The sequence below is a fragment of the Calidris pugnax genome, unplaced genomic scaffold, assembly GCF_001431845.1.
Source record: "Calidris pugnax isolate Ruff unplaced genomic scaffold, ASM143184v1 scaffold81, whole genome shotgun sequence".
Lineage (NCBI taxonomy): Eukaryota > Metazoa > Chordata > Aves > Charadriiformes > Scolopacidae > Calidris > Calidris pugnax.
Window position 1 is genome coordinate 7,359,859 of NW_015090880.1, and position 18,957 is coordinate 7,378,815.

Consider the following 18,957-nt stretch of genomic DNA (forward strand, 5'->3'; position numbering starts at 1 on the left):
CCCCTACCCCCCAACTGTGGGCATCCCCCCTTCACCTGTAAAAGGTGTGTGTAAGGACGTAACGATGCGCAGCCCGGCCCTGGTGGGAAAGAATAACCCCTACCAGGATAATGCATTTTCATATCCCCCCCCAAAAATACATCTGTTCCAGGGGGGGTGGAAACCATAGAGCTGTTTTTGAAACCATAGAGCTGTTTTGACAACAGAACTAAACTGACTCTGCTGAGCTGACAGCTGCGCCCTTAATTCATCTGATACTTACAACTTGGGTCCCTGCAACACAATAATTGTGCTTCCTCGTTGAGCACCATCACCCCCACCTGCAGCCAGACTCTTCAGGTGCAATTAGGCCAATGAATTAGGCTGCTTTGTGTAGCAATTCTAGGCTGTTGGGAAATGCACTCATTTAGAAGGGAAACTCTGTATTTAGGGTTGAAAGGACTCTGTTACCTGGGAACATCCCGAGCATTTTTATGTGGTCTTTTAAGTTCATCCATGAACGGGGGGAAAAAGAAACACCCACATTGGTCAAAACAGATCTTTTGTCACTTCTAACTTCACTCTGACGCTTTTTATTTATAGAGAGGCTGCTTTCTGTTGGTGTTGGTACCTGTGGATGGAGGACTCCCTTCCAGTTATTTGTAATTTGAGTTCTGCTAACATGAGGTTGCTGACTCTGGTGATGACTACTTTGGGGGGGGGAAGATCTATTTGGGTGGGTTTGTTACTTTTTTTTTTCCTTTAGGAGCAACTCAAATGCCAGTTATCCTGAAGCCGAGTCTGGTGGAAACCCACCTTTGCTGGTACTGCGGCTCAAAATAATTACAGAAATAAGGGCAGAAAGGTTTAATTTTTCTGTTCAGATCCACCCCTTAGAGATCTGCCCATGTGCTACCACCTCCTGGCCAACCTGACCTCCAGGAGCTACCTTGATTCAAAGCCTTACCTTGAGGAGCCACCGCCTTCGGTGGGGGAAGGTCTGTTGCCCAGTAGCCGGTGGCAAGTGTCACTGGTGTGTGTCCAGGTGAAGCTGGAGGCATAATTCCCTGTACCTGTCTGTATCCCTTCCTGACCACGGACACGTTTGCACTTTGAGACAGGTGGCGAATTATGTCGAGTGCCAACTTTATTCAAAGCAAAGGAAATGGATGTTAGAAAAACAAAAAAAGATAAACCAAGCGTGATTTTTTTCCCCTTTACCCGAGGGAAGAGCTGCAGGACTGACTCACCAGGTGGAACCGGGGACATGGGGAAAGACAGGGAATGATTGAATTGACTCATTTCTGGCAGAAATGTCATCACCATTGCAGATACAAAGCAGATTTGCCACATTTAACATTTGAAAACGACGACTCACCAGGTGGAACCGGGGACACGGGGAAGGCAGGGAATGATTGAATTGACTCATTTCTGGCAGAAATGTCATCACCATTGCAGATACAAAGCAGATTTGCCACATTTAACATTTGAAAACGATGTTTCTGAATAAAGTTAACTGCCTAATGTTATGACTTCCACTAAATATGTGAATTTGCTGCTTCTAAGAGGCAATGTGAAAGAGGAAGTATTACTTTTGTGTACAAAGTTATTTATTTATTAGAAAATTTGGTACAATGTTGTACATTGAAAAACATGTAAGATATTGAAGTGTCTAACAAACGGCATTGAAGTGTCTTTAATAAAGGTTCATTTATAATATTACAACGGTTTTGTTGAGAGTGAGCTTTTGGGAGTTTCAGTTGAAAATTAAATAAAATTCTAATCCATTGCTATCCTCTTTTCTGTCTTTCTCTGATGAAAACGCAGCCCGGCTGCCAAAATACCCGCTCCTGAAGTGAGACCCACAGCTTTAACGTGAGGTACTTACAGATCAGGAGGGATCTCTGGCAGCCTGACTCGCGGGGAGGGTGCAATCTGGGGGGCTGTATTGAAAGGTACAATAAAGAACTCATAAGAAATACATTTCTAATATATCAACGTGCTCAAGTGTTTGGTGAGTGCCTTCCCTTGGCGCTGGGAGGGAGCAGAGGGGGCGAGTGCTGTGTGGAAATACGGGAGGAAAAGGGGGCCAGGAGAGCACCAGGCTCAGCTGCAGCCCTGAACACCTCTGGCTTGCTCAAACCCCAACCCCACCCCATGTGGAAATTCCAGAGGCAGCGTTGGAGATAAACTGGAATTCTTACTTTAACTAAAAAAAAAAAAAAAAAATCTCAAGTCAGTTTCTGTATATTTAAAAAAATAAAGCATTTCCTCCTCAACATTACAACTCCGGGCACGAAGCAGATTTTCTGAGGCTACTCTGATAAGTCCCTTAACTCATGTAGGAGTTGAAATATTTTAAAAGAAAAGAAGGAGCCTTTAAGGGGCTGGTGCCTGGTCTGAGACTCAATTTTTTTTATTCCACATTATCCAAGTAATGGAGTAAAATGAATTTTTTTAAGTTTCAGTAAACGTGAAATGTCACTGAAACTCAAGGCAAACAGGCAGGAGGGGAAAGACAACACATTTTTAGGTCTTTTCCTCCCCCAGTCCTATAACTAAAAGTGTCGTTTTCAGCAGGATTAGACAAATGGGTGTGTGTAGAACAGCCCTGGCCACGGGCTCTCACCTGCCTGGTGCTGCTGTTCATTTTTTTAAGTTTCAGCAAACTTGAAATGCAATGTCACTGAAACTTAAGGCAAACAGGCAGGAGGGGAAAGACGACACATTTTTAGGTCTTTTCCTCCCCCAGTCCTATAACTAAAAGTGTCATTTTCAGCAGGGTTAGACAAATGGGTGTGTGTAGAACAGCCCTGGCCACGGGCTCTCACCTGCCTGGTGCTGCTGTTCCAGGGTGACCTTGTCCTTCCCGTGGAGATCGGGGTGCGGAGCCCGTCTGTCAGCACACGTGGAGGGGCAGAGGCACTCGGGGTCCGGGTCTCACCCCCCCCTTTGGGTTGGCTAAAACAATCTGGCTGGTTGGTTGGGTTTAGGGTTTTTTCAATAAAAAACCAAACCCAACTGGTGATGACAAAAATTGATTATGCAAATATTAAGTAAAAGAAAACCAACAACAATCCAGCATTTGGACGCAATGACTTACGAGGCACGATTATTTTCAGCTCATGTAATTAAATGCACCAACTGCAGGGCTAACCCTCTCATCATGGTTTAAGAGCTTTAACAGAAAATATAAGTTAGCTTTTTAAGACAGAGTAATAAATCTCCCTGCTCATCCATCCCCCCTAAAATTTGTTTGCTCTATATAAGCTTCAGAAAAGAGACAACCTTACAAGTGGCAGGAAGCGCTGCTACACCGTGCCGCGGGACCGGGTGGAATTAACCAGCCATTTTTGGTTGAAACCCCAAATTTTAATTGATTTTTTTTAAGAATTAATGTCCTTTGTTCTGTATGTTTTACTTGTTTGCCAATTATTTTCTAAGTTTTGGCCTCAAAGAAAAAAAATAAAAGGCTTATGACTATGTCATAGGATGACGGTGTAATAAAACATGCAGCCGTAGTGAGCCTGGCCCCTGGTTGTGCTAGGACACGCAGCCGTAGTGAGCCTGGCCCCTGGTTGTGCCCGAGCAGCAGCCTGGCCTCTGGGTGGGGGCTCAGGCTTTGTACCAGCCCCCCCAGCCCTTCACACACAAACCCGGGCTGGCACCACTTCTCCTTCACTCCAAACTCATGGAATAGTTTGGGTTGGAAGGGACCTTTAACTCCCCTGCCATGAGCAGGGACATCTTCACCTAGATCAGGTTGCTCACAGCCCCGTCCAACCTGACCTGGAGTGTTTCCAGGGATGGGGCATCTCCCACCTTTCTGGGCAACCTGGGCCAGTGTTTCACCACCATCACTGTAAAAAAATTTCTTCCTATTACATAGTCTGAAACTACCATCTTTTCATTGAAAACCATTACCCCTTGTTCTATCACAACAGGCTCTGCTAAAAAGTCTTTACCCATCTTTCCTGTAGCCCCCTTTAGGTACTGGAACAGGCTACAAGGTCTCCCTGGAGCCTTCTCTTTTCCAGGCTGAACAACCCCAACTTCCTCACCCTGTCCTCACAGCAGAGGTGCTCCAGCCCTCTGATCATTTTTGTGGCCTCTTCTGGACCCACTCCAACAGGTCCATGTCCTTCCCATGCTGGACGCAGTGCTCCAGGTGGGGTCTCACCAGAGCAGAGCAGAACCCCCTCCCTGGCCCTGCTGACTGCCTCCACCTGTGTCTTCCTAACAAGGAGAACAACCTCAATGTTAAACCAGAGCAGCCCGGGGGAGCACGTCACCACAGGCAGGACTAAAGTGTGGTGATGACCTGGAGGCACACATGTGTGATGCCACCGAGTTGATGCCAATGGCCTCGGTGCCACGACGGCTACACCAGCTGGGCTCTGACCTGTGCTCCAGCCTGACCACGGGCACTCACCACCCACAGAGTGCCAGCCCCCACCTCCTCACCCCCGACGTGTGAGGGGTCTCTCAGCCCCTGAGCACCACCAGCCTCTGACCCACCACCCCCTGCCCCAGCCCCTCTCGCCCACCGGCGGGTCCTCGGTGCCACAGCTCAGCTTTGCCCGCCTGGGCGTCCCCGTGCAAACCCCCTCCACACCTAACCATTCCCAAGAGCCACCTCACCAAGCTGCTGCTGTAAACTCGGCCCATTTCCCCCCCCTCCAGGCCCTGGTGATAATTATAATCAAGTAATTTCAAGAAGGCCTATTCCTTATACCTAGTCTGAATCTACCATCTTTTCATTGAAAACCATCACCCCTTGTTCTATCACAACAGGCCCTGCTACTTCCTATTACATAGTCTGAAACTACCATCTTTTCATTGAAAACCATTACCCCTTGTTCTATCACAACAGGCTCTGCTAAAAAGTCTTTACCCATCTTTCCTGTAGCCCCCTTTAGGTACTGGAACAGGCTACAAGGTCTCCCTGGAGCCTTCTCTTTTCCAGGCTGAACAACCCCAACTTCCTCACCCTGTCCTCACAGCAGAGGTGCTCCAGCCCTCTGATCATTTTTGTGGCCTCTTCTGGACCCACTCCAACAGGTCCATGTCCTTCCCATGCTGGACGCAGTGCTCCAGGTGGGGTCTCACCAGAGCAGAGCAGAACCCCCTCCCTGGCCCTGCTGACTGCCTCCACCTGTGTCTTCCTAACAAGGAGAACAACCTCAATGTTAAACCAGAGCAGCCCGGGGGAGCACGTCACCACAGGCAGGACTAAAGTGTGGTGATGACCTGGAGGCACACATGTGTGATGCCACCGAGTTGATGCCAATGGCCTCGGTGCCACGACGGCTACACCAGCTGGGCTCTGACCTGTGCTCCAGCCTGACCACGGGCACTCACCACCCACAGAGTGCCAGCCCCCACCTCCTCACCCCCGACGTGTGAGGGGTCTCTCAGCCCCTGAGCACCACCAGCCTCTGACCCACCACCCCCTGCCCCAGCCCCTCTCGCCCACCGGCGGGTCCTCGGTGCCACAGCTCAGCTTTGCCCGCCTGGGCGTCCCCGTGCAAACCCCCTCCACACCTAACCATTCCCAAGAGCCACCTCACCAAGCTGCTGCTGTAAACTCGGCCCATTTCCCCCCCCTCCAGGCCCTGGTGATAATTATAATCAAGTAATTTCAAGAAGGCCTTTTGGCCGAGCTCATCCCTGCACCATCTCTGGCCACCACAGCTCCTGTTTCCTAACGTGAGAGTATTGCTCTGCCTGCCAGCAGCCCCTGGAGAGCCCCCAGGATCCATCCATCCATCGGCAGGAGAACTCATGTCTCTCCCTGCCATCCCTCCTGAGCATTTCCAACCCCCCGGCTCCTTTGGCCGCTGAGGGAGGAAGACCAAAAGAAGGCAGAGCTGCACGTCTTTGCTCAAGCACAGCTGTAAAATAATACAAGCCCGTGCTTTTACTGGAGAAACGTGAGTCTAATTAATAAAGCTGCACTGGCTACCACACAGGAATGCTTGCCGAGCACCTGTAGGTATAAACAGGAATATAAACTTTCACAAATACAGCTCAAATCAGAAACAAATGGATGATTGTCTCTTACAGAGAGCTCTCCCAACCCGGAATGCTTTCGGTGCTGTTGGAGGGCAGCAGCTGTAACTCTATCGGCCCCTTCCCCGACCAGAGAAACCCTCCCCGTGTTACGAGGCAGGTGCCACTGAATTATGAAAACTCACTTTATTTCAGCCTCCCCGCTCGGCCCACGAGCTGGAGGTTTGCACAACATTTCCCCTGCAGGAGTTTCTAATAACGCCTTTCTCAGCCACCGTAATTAGCTGTTTACCCCCCAAACATTACTTTTTTGGCACGACTCTCGGGGTGACCTCACTCACTTTCCATGCAGGAAAATTTCATGTTTGGGAAATTGGATTATTGGAGGATTTACTTTTACTTTTAACAGCGCAAGGGGCTCTCAGCCGGCGAGCAGCTGCTCCGCAGGGCGAGGGGCGGCGGGAGGAAGGCTGCGTCCCCGGCCGGACTCCTCCTCCTCCAGCTCAGTGACTTCTCCAGCTCTTCGGTGGCCACCGGTGGGACCGGGTCAGAGCAGCAGCTGGCGAGTCTTCTCGTATGTCCCCAGGAAGATGAAGCCTCCCAGGCTGATGGCTGCCATCCGTGGGACCACACCTGCGAACAAGCTGGAGGGGAAGGGAAGGCGGTGTCAGAGGAGGAGCGGATGCTGCAGGACCGGCTGCAGGGGCTTCGCAAAACAAAGCCAAGAAAAAGTCTCTTTTGTTGGTTTCTTAAATCCCGCCCTGCTCCTCACCGAAGGAACCTGTCTGGGCTTCCTAGAAAAGTATTCCCAAACCTGGTGATTTTTAAACCCTCTCCACACTCCTCGGGTGCAGGTGGCTATGGAAAGAGGAGCTCAGACACATCCCCACACAGGGCTGCAGAGAGATGGGAAGGGTCCCCTCCTCCACCACCCCCATCCAGCTTCAGCAGAGGGACCCCTCTCTCTGACAGGAGCTCTCCCCTTGCAGGGACAGCCCAGTAACATCCAAGGGGGACCAGCAGGGAGGGAGCAGGAATGGCTGTGGGTTCAGCTGCCATGATTTTTAGGTGCCTGATGCTAATAGTTGTTGGAAGTTAACAGGAAACTCGTGCAAAGCCAATTGTTAGACACATCTAAGCTCATAGTTGGTTTAACAACTTCAGAATAGGCCAGTGTATCCTCCCAGCAGATTACAGGCTTCCTTAGTTGCAAGCAAGGATTAAACATCAGGCTGGAATCTGTCTGGCATCCCCCCACTGATCTATCTCCTGCATGACGGGAGCCCTTCGCAGCAGGTTCTGGCTCAGCTCTGCGGGGATGCTGCTCCCAGCTTTTCCCGAATCCTGCACAGTCCTCTGCTAGGACTGTGCCCACAGTGAGACAAGGCATAATTCCTGGTGAGACTGGGCTTTCCTGAGATGCCCACACCCCCAGGGATGCTCAGGAGCTGCTCCCTGCCTGCGCCCGGCTGCGCTGGGGAAACCTCCGGCTGCAGTAACTCTGGTTTTGGTTGTAATGAGCTTTGCTAGGCAGCCTGGAGCACACAGGCAGATGGAAACATTTTATGGCTTTACTAGACAGCAATTGGGTCTATTACCATAATGACAGCTTTAAAACAGAGTAATTTGTACAAGGCATGTACGGACAGAGCGCTGATAGGGCAAACCCTAGGCTGCAGCATCGCTCTGGAAACACACACCATCCTCCTCCTGCCCAATCAGGCAGCCGCGGCCGGCGCTCGGTTCCACACCAGCCCACTCGAGACACGGCTGTTACACAAACAGGGGCAGATAACTCAGTTACACACAAGCTGCATCCCTGGCAACCTCTATCACTAACCATCACTTCCAAGAATCCTGGCCCTGCTCCCCGCCGTTTCCCTTTCCCACCTGCCACCCCACGGGCTCTCCATCCACACTTCCCACCCTGGGCTCGTTCCTGTGGGAGAGCAGAGCTGAACGGGGCTGCCCTGAACCCAGAGAGCCGAGCTCTGCTGGTCCCCACAGGCCACACCTGCCCTCAGCAGCACATGAGATAAATTGAGGGTTTTTTTTTTTCCTGCTGGCCCCATCAGAAACCCCTCTGGAGGGCACAGATCCGGTGTCTAGTTGTACTTGCTACCTGGTTATACGGATTTCACCTGGCATCCTACCCCTCCACTCTCCCTTGTGCTTAAGCAACTGAATTTCACTGAATTTCACTGCATTTTAGAGTTGGAAGGGACCATAGAGATCATCTAAGTCCAACTCCCCTGCTGAAGCAGGATTGCCTAGAGCTAGAGCATGTTACTCAGGACTGCATCCAGGCGGGTCTTGAAAATCTCCAAAGGGGACTCCATGACCTCCCTGGGCAGCCTGTTCCAGGGCTCTGTCACCCTCACCGTGAAGAAGTTTCTCCTCATATTTGAGTGGAACCTCTTATGTTCCAACTTGTGCCCGTTGCCCCTCGTCCTCTCCCAGTTACCAATGGGATCCAGCACCACATATCAGTGACTGGCAAAGACCAAACACAAGCTTTTGGGTGCTCTCCATGCGAGGAACAGCCCCACAGGAGTCACAAATCTGGGATTCAGGTCTAAATCCCAGGGCGAGACCCTGCTGCAGGTGTTCAACCTGCCCCCTGTGCCCTCCCCAGCCCTGTGCATCCCCTCCAGGGTGCAGCTCTTCATTTCAGGGTTCCCAGCCCAGCAATACACCTAGTCCCACCATCTCAGTAGCACAGGTGACATTTTTGGGTGACAACTCAGCAACTCAAAGCAAATTCTTTCTCAACAGATACTAACCAGGACCCCTGAAGTCACCCTTCAGCACTGCTGTGCTTGGATGTGGCAGCGCTGGGAATGGCACTGTGTGCTCAGCCACAGAACCTCCATATTATGCTCAGGACCAAAGAGGTGACCACGCCAAGAAAAACCACCGCATTTATCTGACTACAGCTTTGCACTGAGCTCACTCCTGCAGGCAGCTTGTGCTCCACAAAGCAGCAAGCCCTGGGGACAGGGGCTGCTCTCACCACTCGTATCAGTGAGATAGGAAAGCAATGATTAGTGCCCACCATGCCACGTCCACCCCAGCCTGGAAGCTCATCCAAGGAACGGGATGCTCGGTGCAAACTGCCAGCTCTGTCCTCATCTACACACAAGCTGGGAAAAGCCATCTCACCAGATTTATCAGTTAAATAACTCTTGTCTTCCTCACCAATGAGTTGTGAATATCCATCCATGGCCTTCAAACGCCACCACCTCCTTGCACGGAAAGCAGTTGGACAAGACATAAACCTGTGAATGGTTTTGTCTATGCCACTGGCAAGAGCAAAGAGGCACATGGATGGGCTCATCCCATCCCTATCCTACCTCCTGCCACAGGCCGGGCTCTCCCCGGACAGAAAGGGATGTGAAATTCCTTGGCACGATGCAGGGGGATTTACTAGGTGCCGACCAGGAAGCTGGGCCCTGCTCTCTGGTTTTAATAAGGTGGCAATAAGCAATGCGTCTTTCTGCCCTCAGAATTCCTCCTCTTCAAGTACAAGATTTATTAGAGGAGCCGTAAATCATTTCATGTTACAACTAGCCAAAAAAGCCCGACATTTTTATTGTTTTTGATTAATAGATTTATAATTGGCAGCAGGCATGGCAGCCTCTGCGTTTATTTTTCCCAAGACTTTCTTCCTTTTCCTCGCAGCTGACGCAGCTTGGACTCCTTTAACATGTTACTTTTTCTCCAGATTGCTTATTGTTTTGATTTCAATTGAATTGTGTTCCCTTTGGTCCTAGTCCACGGGTACTATCTTTAGGCAGAGTTTAATTTTGGGTTGTTTAGAAAAGGGCACCGCTGAAACACCCCGAAAAGAACACAAACACACATTTTTATTTTCTGCTGTTGGCTGGGGAAAGGGGGAGGTTTCCCCAGCCAAATCCATGCCTCTTCACACCCTTCAGAGCTCAACTTCCACCAGCAGCAGACGTGGCCTCACTTCTCCCAGTCCTTTTCAAAATACACCCCAGAGTCCACCAAGCTCTGCAGGACCCAAAACTCATCCCCCCCCCAGGTCACCTCATCATCTCAAAGAGCGAACCTGAGACAACCGATCTCTGAGTGCTGCCGGGGGGCACAGCTGGACTCCTTCCTGGAATCGGTGTTCAGGAACTTCCTGCAATTTGTTTTGAATTATTTCCCACATGTGTAGAAGGAGGATTGAACTTTTATTAGTTGTGCGGGCAGAGATCAGATGTTAAGAGAAAACTTATCTCCCGCGAAGCTGCGATGCGCTCGCTGCTGCGAGCAACGGGTTACAAATGCTCAAACAGCACCCTGAAAGCATTGGCCACATCAAGAGGATTAAAAACTGTTGAGAAATCACAGTGAAAAGTCTCAAGTAAAGCTTCCAAAAACCTCTGCTTCTCTTCCAGGCCAAAGGCAGGTGGGACACAAGCCCTACTGAAGGAAGCACAGACTGAAGGAGCTGTTTAAGACACACGTTCACTACGAGTGGCCAATGACGGGAGTGACTCACACACTCAAAGAGGGCAAGGTGGTGTAAATGAAGCAGGTGTCTGCAAAAATCAATAATAATTTATAAGCCTATAACACCTCAAAATAGTCTACAAATGCTAGTAGAGGACTTTTTGTTCACAACACCGCTCCAATGTCAGAAAAGCAATTCTGCATCTCAGGAATGGGTAAAGTGAGGCACTCAAGAGACTGGAGAGACATCACCCCAGACTTCCCTGACCAGTCAGCATAAAGCCCAGACACGTCTACACCTCGGTCACAGGAGGAAAGCAGCCAGGGAGCTTCTCTGTGGCTCCTCAGAATCACTCTTTGCACTCAAGCCTGTCTCAAAAAACTTATATTTTTGCAACAAGTGCCCCACTGGAGAAATCCAAGTAGGCTGTCTGTGCTCAAGCCCAGACCTGACAGGAGGCTCAAAGGACAAATCAGGGAGCACAGAGCTCCCTTCCCTCTGCTTCAGCTCTCCCTGCTGCCAGCACCACACTGGCATCACGCGCACCCATCACGCTTCACAGTAAGAACAGTGAGTAGAAAGCAACAAAGGAGACCTTGCTGGTGTTCTCCAATCAGTAGGAAATTGCCAGGAGGAAAGAGTGTCCATAAGGGACACGTGGCTCCTGCCTTGGCCTTCCCTGACATCTCAGGAGGGATGATTCACACACCTCAAGATCAATCTGTGGCACTCACTGCCACAAGACAATGTGTATACCCAAAAGTTCAAACGGAAACAAAACACAAATGCACACATTCATGGAGAAAAGTCCATTAAACACAAACCCACCTTGCCTCGGACTGGAGCTAAGCTTAGAGATTGCACCATGGATAAATCATGCCCCGTTTCCGTGCTCTTCCCTGGACATTGCTCAGAGTCAGTTCTAATGCGAGGACACTAGATGTACCTGGAGGGACCTCCTTGATCCTTGCTACCTGAGAGCTGCTCCCTGGCCACGTGTACAGCAATTAAAAGTATCTTCTGTATGACAGGTTTTAAATACAAGCAGCCATCCCATCCTCTCCCACACCCAGAGACACAACACATGAGATGTGCTTCTGCAGCACGTCCTTACCCCGACAGGCCTTGTGTCCTCCAGATGCTACCGAGGGCGGCCAGAACATTCCCTCTAGCGTTGCTGGAACCAGCCTGCACCACAGAAAGAGAGAGATTGGAAACTGTTCACAGAGAAGTTTAGTTATTTACTGAGCTCCTACCCCTGGTTAGTGCTACTTTGCAGCAATTACAGGCACCCTGACGACCTCCTTAGCCCAGGCACAGGCAAAAGCTCCTGTTTCCAGGAATAAGGCAAAGGGCAGACAGGGAAACTGAGGCACGGAAGGAAATGATCCCTCCAAGGTCACAGAATGGGTTAGTTCAGAACTGGGTATCCAGTCCCTTCTGTGTTACACTCAACTCCACATCCAGCAGCTGACACTGGAGTAAGAATTTAATAAAAACACACTCTCAAAGCACCAACAGGCGACTTTGCTGTTCACTGCAAGAAGATTTACTTAAAAAACACACCAGCCGTGCACTGCACGTGAAAATTGCCTTGAGAGCAGAACAGAGGACAAGCAGCAGGACTACAGACAATTAAATTACACGTGTGATCTAGTTAGTGAGAGATGACTAATAGGAAGATGCTGTTGGAATGGTCTCAGAACATCCCAAAGCACCTCCATTCCCTCACCAACGCTGACCCGGCTGCTCGGCGCAGCAGCAGACAGAAATGAAACCCAGCTCTTGCAGTTTTATCACCCACTTTATCCCAAGTCAAAGGAGGTGCAGCAGGTACAGCACCCAGCAACGAGAGAGAACACAACACAGCAACATGGGGAGCGCAGATGCGCGTGACTCGGCTGGGGAGGTGCGTGTCATCAACAAGAAACACCCCCCGTACGGAGGGACATGAGCAAGAGGGTAAAAAGCATCCACAGAAACTCCAGGATGCCTGACCTTTGCCAACACAACAGCTCTTTTCAGGGCAGGGAAAGGCCAAGGGCTTTTAGCTACGCGGCTGCTGGGCTCTGCTCTGGGGTCAGCAAGAAGATGACGGGAACACTAGACTTCCTAGCAATTTAACTACTTACTGAACTTACTGATGTTATAAGCCATTTTCCTTCTGCTCTGGATGGCAGATGTAAGCCATCATGATCTCTGTGCCTTAAGATTTTAGGACAGAAAATCCAGTGCCAAGCCCTCCTCAGGAAAGACACACACACACACACACACTCTCAAGCCCAACCATTAGCAAAAAATCAGAGGAACAAATCCCTGATGGGAAGTTTAACTTTGGGCATCTGACTTTGTGAGGATTTTCTCCTAAAGACACTGCATGAGACTCTGGAAGTCTCGCACAAGCACAGGCCCTTCTCTGCTCCTTTGGGGAAGGACCAGGAGAGCAATACAAGGAAAGGAACTCAACAATTTCATTAGTTCTGCATGCGGTACCTCACCCTGCCTTTGACGACAAGAGCAGAAATCATTATTAATAGGTGCTGGATTTCATTCTGTAATGACCATCCAGAAACTCTGGAAGTACCCAAGGCGTTCACCTGCGTGTCTGCTGGCCTCCTTCCCTCTTACCTTTGCCAACATAATTCTCGTCTTCGCTACATCGAGAGGTGTGGTAACTGCAGCTGCAAATCCACCTGAGCAAATTAAAACACCAAACACAAGTGAGACATTGTTGGTTGAATAGGAATGCCACACTGCCTATAATTCCCATGGCTGTGGTCAACACTGCTCCATTATGAATGCCTACAGCGTGTTTCCTCACGTCAGAGTCCAGGTACGTTTGCTGAAGGTCTGTACACAGAGTGTTTTATTCCTGTGTGTTGACTTAAGGAAAATAGCTCTATATTAGTTAACTGTAAATCCAAACATCCCCACTGAGATTACTGTCCTTTTCTTTTGTATATATGCGAACACGTGGAGGTCGTAAGGATAATGGATTCCACTTCGAACACCTACAGGCAAGTTTGAAAGGAAGAACCTGCTTACTCATTTGCAGAGATTAGAAAATAAGCTCATCACACAGTGCTCTGCCTTGAGAATTAAAGCCTGAACATTCCAAGGGTAGAAAGATAGAGAGGAAAGATGCTCTGCATCTGAAACACACATGCTTCAGGGGCAAATCTATCCACAAGACACAGGCAGACTGGATCTGGACTTCACCTTTTAGACATGGAACTCTCTTCCAAGGAAAAAAGACAAGCCAGTGTTTGGGATGGAGCTCACCTCCAACAAATGCAATCAGCTCCGTTTTGGATAACAACAACGTGAATCTGCCCGAGGGTCTTTACAGAAATTGTCAGAACTCTGCTGCCACAAGTGCCATCTTCCCCTCAAAGGCACTTTTACTTTCTCTAATCACTCCCAAACCTCACCCTTGGAGCTCATTACTTTCACTTGGAGCGGCCAGCTCAGCTGTGGCTTTCCTCTTGAAAGCCAGAAATCTTCAGCTAATCCATCTGCATGTCTCACCCACAAACGTGTGTGTCTCTGTCTCCATATTTTAACCCCGTGGCTACAGCCTGGCCTCTTGGTCTATCTAGGGACCAGCTTTGCTTTTTTTTCTCCCAGGATCTTATTCCCTTTGCCTTATTTCCCCATCCTAAAATTAATTCCAATCTCTTTCTCCCTTCTCTGTTCACAATATTCCAAGCAAAGCAGTTCATGGTGAGAAAGAGCCAAAGCGAAGGAAACTTTTAAAATGCAGGAGCAGCCCAGCAATAAGTGAAGAAAGAAAAGGGAAGAAAGGGTGGAAGAAATGAGAGAGAGACTTGTTCTGAAATCCCTCTTCCTTCTTTCTCCTGTTTCTTTTTTTTCCTCTGGAGCTTGAATAAATCCTGTATCTGCTACAGCAAGGAACAAAGTGACTCCAAAGACTGAAGCCTACACAGTACCCAGGGAATAAGCTAAAAATAATCTATTTTCTGTTCCAAGTTTTATGGAATGTAGAAAAATTGATCTCTCTTTTCTTGGGATGGGAGAGGGGAAAAGAATTTCTTCTAAAATCTGTAAAGTAATGAAAAAATGCATCTTCCCTGCTGGCTAGAGTTTTTACCTGCATCTCTCTCAACCCTATTAAACATATGCTTTAACATATTAAAACCCTGCTCTATGTCAGAAGGGAGACTGGGCCAGCTGGCACCCTACATTGACTTCTTACAAGTTAATTAAGGAATGTCCCATGGCAGTTCAGGAGATGCAGTAAGGCACAAGTCCAGTCCCCTGGATCTCAAACATGAACATGGGCAAGCCCAGTTAGCCAGCAGCCCAAAACGCCTGCTTTAGGAGCTTCTGCTCATGTAAGGTTGGACCATCCAGTTCTCTCAGAAGCTTCCTAGCAGTAATACCTCACTAAAAAGCAGAAAAATGGGTTGTATTCAAGAAGCCAAAGCAGAAACTATGAGCAAGTTAAACTAAATTCCAGCCCATTCTTGGACCTTCCTTAAGGTCAAAAATCTTTTTATTGTGAGCCAGTTTTTGAGTAAGTGACCCAAAGGCTTTGAGAGAATGGTCTGGATAGAAACTTTGGTACTCATGTCAGTGATGTATTTTTAGAACACTAAAAATAATCTGCATGGAAAATAGTGGCTTTACAAGTCTGGATGTAGAAGTCCTTTGCCCACAGACCAAGATAAAATTAAACAGTGAACCACATGGCTGTCAGGCCTGTATCGAGCAAAAAATCTCCACGCATCACTCAGCTATAGAGTTGACAGTAACACTTTAGCCAGACTAATTTATTTCCCTTATCAGAGCCCGGTAATTTTTTTATGCATTTGCTCCTAACAGTTTTTTACTGGCAGAAGCTTCAATCTCAGCTGATAGAGTGATTAGCACAAACATAATTTATCCTGATATGGTGTTCGCAAAGTCTTATCTAAAAGGTTTAATCAAGGCTGATTGGTTTTCATTTTTTCCCCAGCAAACATCTGGATCTTTCAGACTCTTTTGTTATTAACATTTCAATGTTTCTTTTTCCATCACTGGGAAGTATTTGGTACAGATTTACCAATCAATTTAGAATGACAACAGCAACAATAAAATGTTTCATAAGCACAACAAGCAGCAGGATAGCGACTAAATTAAATGCAAGTTTGTATGTGCTTGACAAAAACACAAGATTAAGGCTAGCATTTGTTGGGAACTACATTTTATTGAAGGCACCGAGTCTGACAAAATGAATTTGCTCCAGCCTTAACCCTAAACGCCTAAGGTAATTTTAGAGTGACCTCTTCAACACAGGTATCCAAGAAGAGGCTACTTCGCTAGCGAAGTCCTGCTCAGTCCCACCTACTCTAGGCAAAGGAAAGATGACTGTTTCCAATCATCAGATTAATACAACAGACACAAACGAGTACAGCCAAAGTCTGCTCATTCAAAATAGGAGGGCTGTGCACTGCTCTGACACACAGTAAAGCGCAACAGATGTTTAAACTGCTCCTTTAGTCTATTCCTGCTGTCACTGACTTCAAGAGCTGCCACATAAGGCTGGAGTCTGATCTAGACAGCAACCAAGAAAAGCAGGTATTTAAACATCAGGTGGGCAAGAAAGACTCATCCAGCCTACACTCCTAATCATTCCGGCTTCTCTTCAGAGCTGGAAAAGAGAAAAAGGCACCTTTGCAGGCAGTCTGTTCCCAGCCAGACTCACCAACTCATTCCTGGAGGTGGCTCCTTTCTCCCTGGCCCTAGAAAGATCTGGTGATGCCGTGGGCTCAGCAAGTAGGCAAAAAGATGGATTTGCACATAGGAGAAGGCTTGTTAATACTTCTAGCAGAGTGACAGGCTCCTCTACTGGGAAAATTAAACGTCACACACTAGTGGAAAATTCATCACCTGTCTCCCAAGAATTGACAATGGGCACTGTATATTCACACGTCAGCTAAGCAGCTAAACTTTACCAAGCACAGGGTGTTAAACAGAAAATCCCTCCACTACTCACACTTTCACAGTGACCAGCTCTTGATGGAAGTGCTAGAGACAAACTTCCACAGAGAGCGATTTACCTTTATTTGCCAATAAGAATAAAAAGTCTTGAAGACTTAAGATATTCCCCTAGGTACCTGCTGGCATTTCCTACCCTTTTTTGGTTGACATATGCAAATAAAAATTGAGAAGCACCAGAACAGAGTGAAATATTTCACCTGAGAATGATATATAACCCGGTGTCCTCGCAGTAAGGAGGCTGCCTGAAGAATTTGCTGCCATAGGAAGATGTTTCACAGGTTCTTTGGCACACTCCTCAAATAAGATCCTATGAAGGGAGGAAGATAAGTTCTTCTTCAGTCCCCTTATCTTTATTTTCTGTACCATTTTAACTTCTCCTCACCCTTTCTAAAGGGTCCAGGGAACCCTTCTGTCCATCACAGGGGCTCCTCCTTGTTCTGTGTTTCTGTCATCTGGCCAGATCCCTGGCACCCTCTTCTGCAACACCAGCCTAGTTCAGTAGGTCAAGCTCGTTTCAAGAGATAAGAGCTTGTGCTTGACTGATGTCCTTGTTTGAATTACCCCACCTTAGGAAAAGAAAAAAAATCCAGGTTGAGCAGTATTATTGCCTGTCTTTACTACTATTTTCTGTACTGACATCTGAATATTACCCAGGACTGATTCAGGATTGAATCCCAAATCTGGGTTGAAAATCTGAATTGCTCAGGTCCAACACTAAACCTCATGGCATTCTCTCACTCTGACTGATTTCCAAGATCAAAACCAGACTTTTTCAGAACTCTCCAATCAATCAGTTCTGACTTGAACTTTTATTTTATTGATAGTATGTTAATTTTTTTCTAAGGGGAAGTTTGTTCTGGTCCTTTATCGCTGAGGAAACAACACTTGCCAACGGTAGAGCAAGGTGATCCAAGAACCTCTTTGGATTTCAGCAGAAATACCAAGAGGCAAAGCACTGCTCCTCCAGCCATTTCAGGGTTAGAAGCCTGGTCCAAGCAGACACTGCAGGGAAATCTTGAGAACTACTCAAAAATTTATTCAGAGCTATAGAGTTAAAGAGGCTTTTAGACGCAGTGTGTAATCTTGTCAGAGCCGATTAGATCAAAACAAAAGTGATGGGAAGTCTTCCCTGTTAATGTGCAAAAAGCTCTCGTTAGTGCTTTATTATTCACTAGCCTTGCACCTCCATTCTCAGTGACTATGTCACCACAGAGCATTAATTATTAATGTTAAGCCACACTTTTTTGACAGTAGGGAGAAAGAAGGCGTCTTTAACGGAGGCAATTTTCAATCACATTAAATGGACACTCAGGTTCTTTGACAAGCTGGAGCTGCCTTGCTGCTCCAGGGCAGCACTTTGCCTTCCCAACAGCTAATACCCCACGGCAGGATTTCCTTGCCACTGGCCCAGCTCCACAGAGGACAGGGCTGGGCTCCAGCAGTTCAGTCAAGCAGCCTAAGCCCAGAGAAGACTCCAGCATGGAGTGCAACCACAACCATGCCTGGCCTGCCCACAGCACGGGGACATGTTTCCCTCCTCTGCCTCCAGCCTGCCAAAGCCTGTGCCCAAATCTGGGCTGGTGTCCAAACAGCTCAGACATGAGGCAAGGTTTGGTTCAAATGCAACCTCAGGCTTAAATTATCATGTAGATCTAACCCTCGGGTTCCTCCCCACCGGCTGCTCAGGTATCGCCTTCTCTCACCCCCGACTGCTCCAAACATCTCCCCTAGTTAAGGCACCAGAGATGACGATAAAGCTGGACAAGGCCTCCAGGGATTAAATTATTAACAGATGAGACAGAGAGGATTCCAAATCTCTGATATTCATGCTCATGCCTACTGCGTTTCTATAAAAAGCTCGTGGATTGCATACATACATCTTACACATGTGTGCTCCACGAGGAAGAGTCAGGCCTCTCACAGCACTTTGGCTGAAACCGCTGCCATTTCACAGGCACTGGGGATGGAACTCAATATATTGCTGCTCTTTGTTCTGTCCTCGCCAAATAATCAATTATGATTTAGCTAGGAACTAACCAGCGCACTTTTTTTTTTGTTTTGGGGTGGAAAGAAAAGGATAAAGAGTTTGGTCTAGTTGTTCTTCCCTCGTTTGAAGCTGTATGTCGGTAGTTAATAATTTTTAACCATGGCATCCATTCTTCAGAAAGCATGGAATTATTTTTCCACTGCCTCCACTCAGCAAGAAGGCTAAATATTTTCAGTGAAACAGAATGGATGTGGTACCAGATTAGATCAAGACAGGGCCTGCCTGTTACATGTCTGCAGGGCGAAGCAAGAGACAGAAAAGGAAGGTTCTGATCCAAAGAGAATTGAACATCGTGGGTTTTGAAGCAGGTCCTCAAAGGACACATGAGAAAGGAAGTTCAAAATACTGCTGATGAAAAGGAAAAAATAGGGAAACAAGGGAACAGAGAAGGAAAACCAAACTGGAGGAAGTGAAGCTGGAAGGATAACCCAGAGAATATTTATCATCACCA

At 47.9% G+C, this 18,957-nt stretch overlaps 1 protein-coding gene and 2 long non-coding RNA genes across 5 annotated transcripts in view; 1 reads left to right on the forward strand and 2 right to left on the reverse strand.

Annotated features, from left to right (window-relative positions):
* Positions 1-804: 804 nt before the first annotated feature.
* On the reverse strand, positions 805-3,501 carry LOC106890764. The gene is made up of 3 exons (XR_001412576.1): positions 2,811-3,501; positions 1,868-1,922; positions 805-1,124 (listed from the first exon to the last, which is right to left on the reverse strand). It is a non-coding gene; the product is annotated as an uncharacterized LOC106890764 (long non-coding RNA).
* Positions 1,108-1,772, forward strand: LOC106890763. Its single transcript, XR_001412575.1, has 2 exons — positions 1,108-1,232; positions 1,361-1,772. It is a non-coding gene; the product is annotated as an uncharacterized LOC106890763 (long non-coding RNA).
* A 2,661-nt stretch (positions 3,502-6,162) lies between the features above and the next one.
* The window catches only part of SLC25A26 (solute carrier family 25 (S-adenosylmethionine carrier), member 26), a 90,111-nt gene continuing 77,316 nt past the window's right edge, over positions 6,163-18,957 (reverse strand). For all 3 annotated transcript variants that reach the window (XM_014946766.1, XM_014946765.1, XM_014946768.1), the window contains 3 exons: positions 13,085-13,149; positions 11,571-11,644; positions 6,163-6,635 (listed from right to left, as the gene is read on the reverse strand). In XM_014946766.1, the coding sequence (XP_014802252.1) occupies positions 6,539-6,635; positions 11,571-11,644; positions 13,085-13,149 (236 nt within the window). In that variant the 3' untranslated portion in view covers positions 6,163-6,538. The remainder of the gene's footprint in view (positions 6,636-11,570; positions 11,645-13,084; positions 13,150-18,957) is intronic.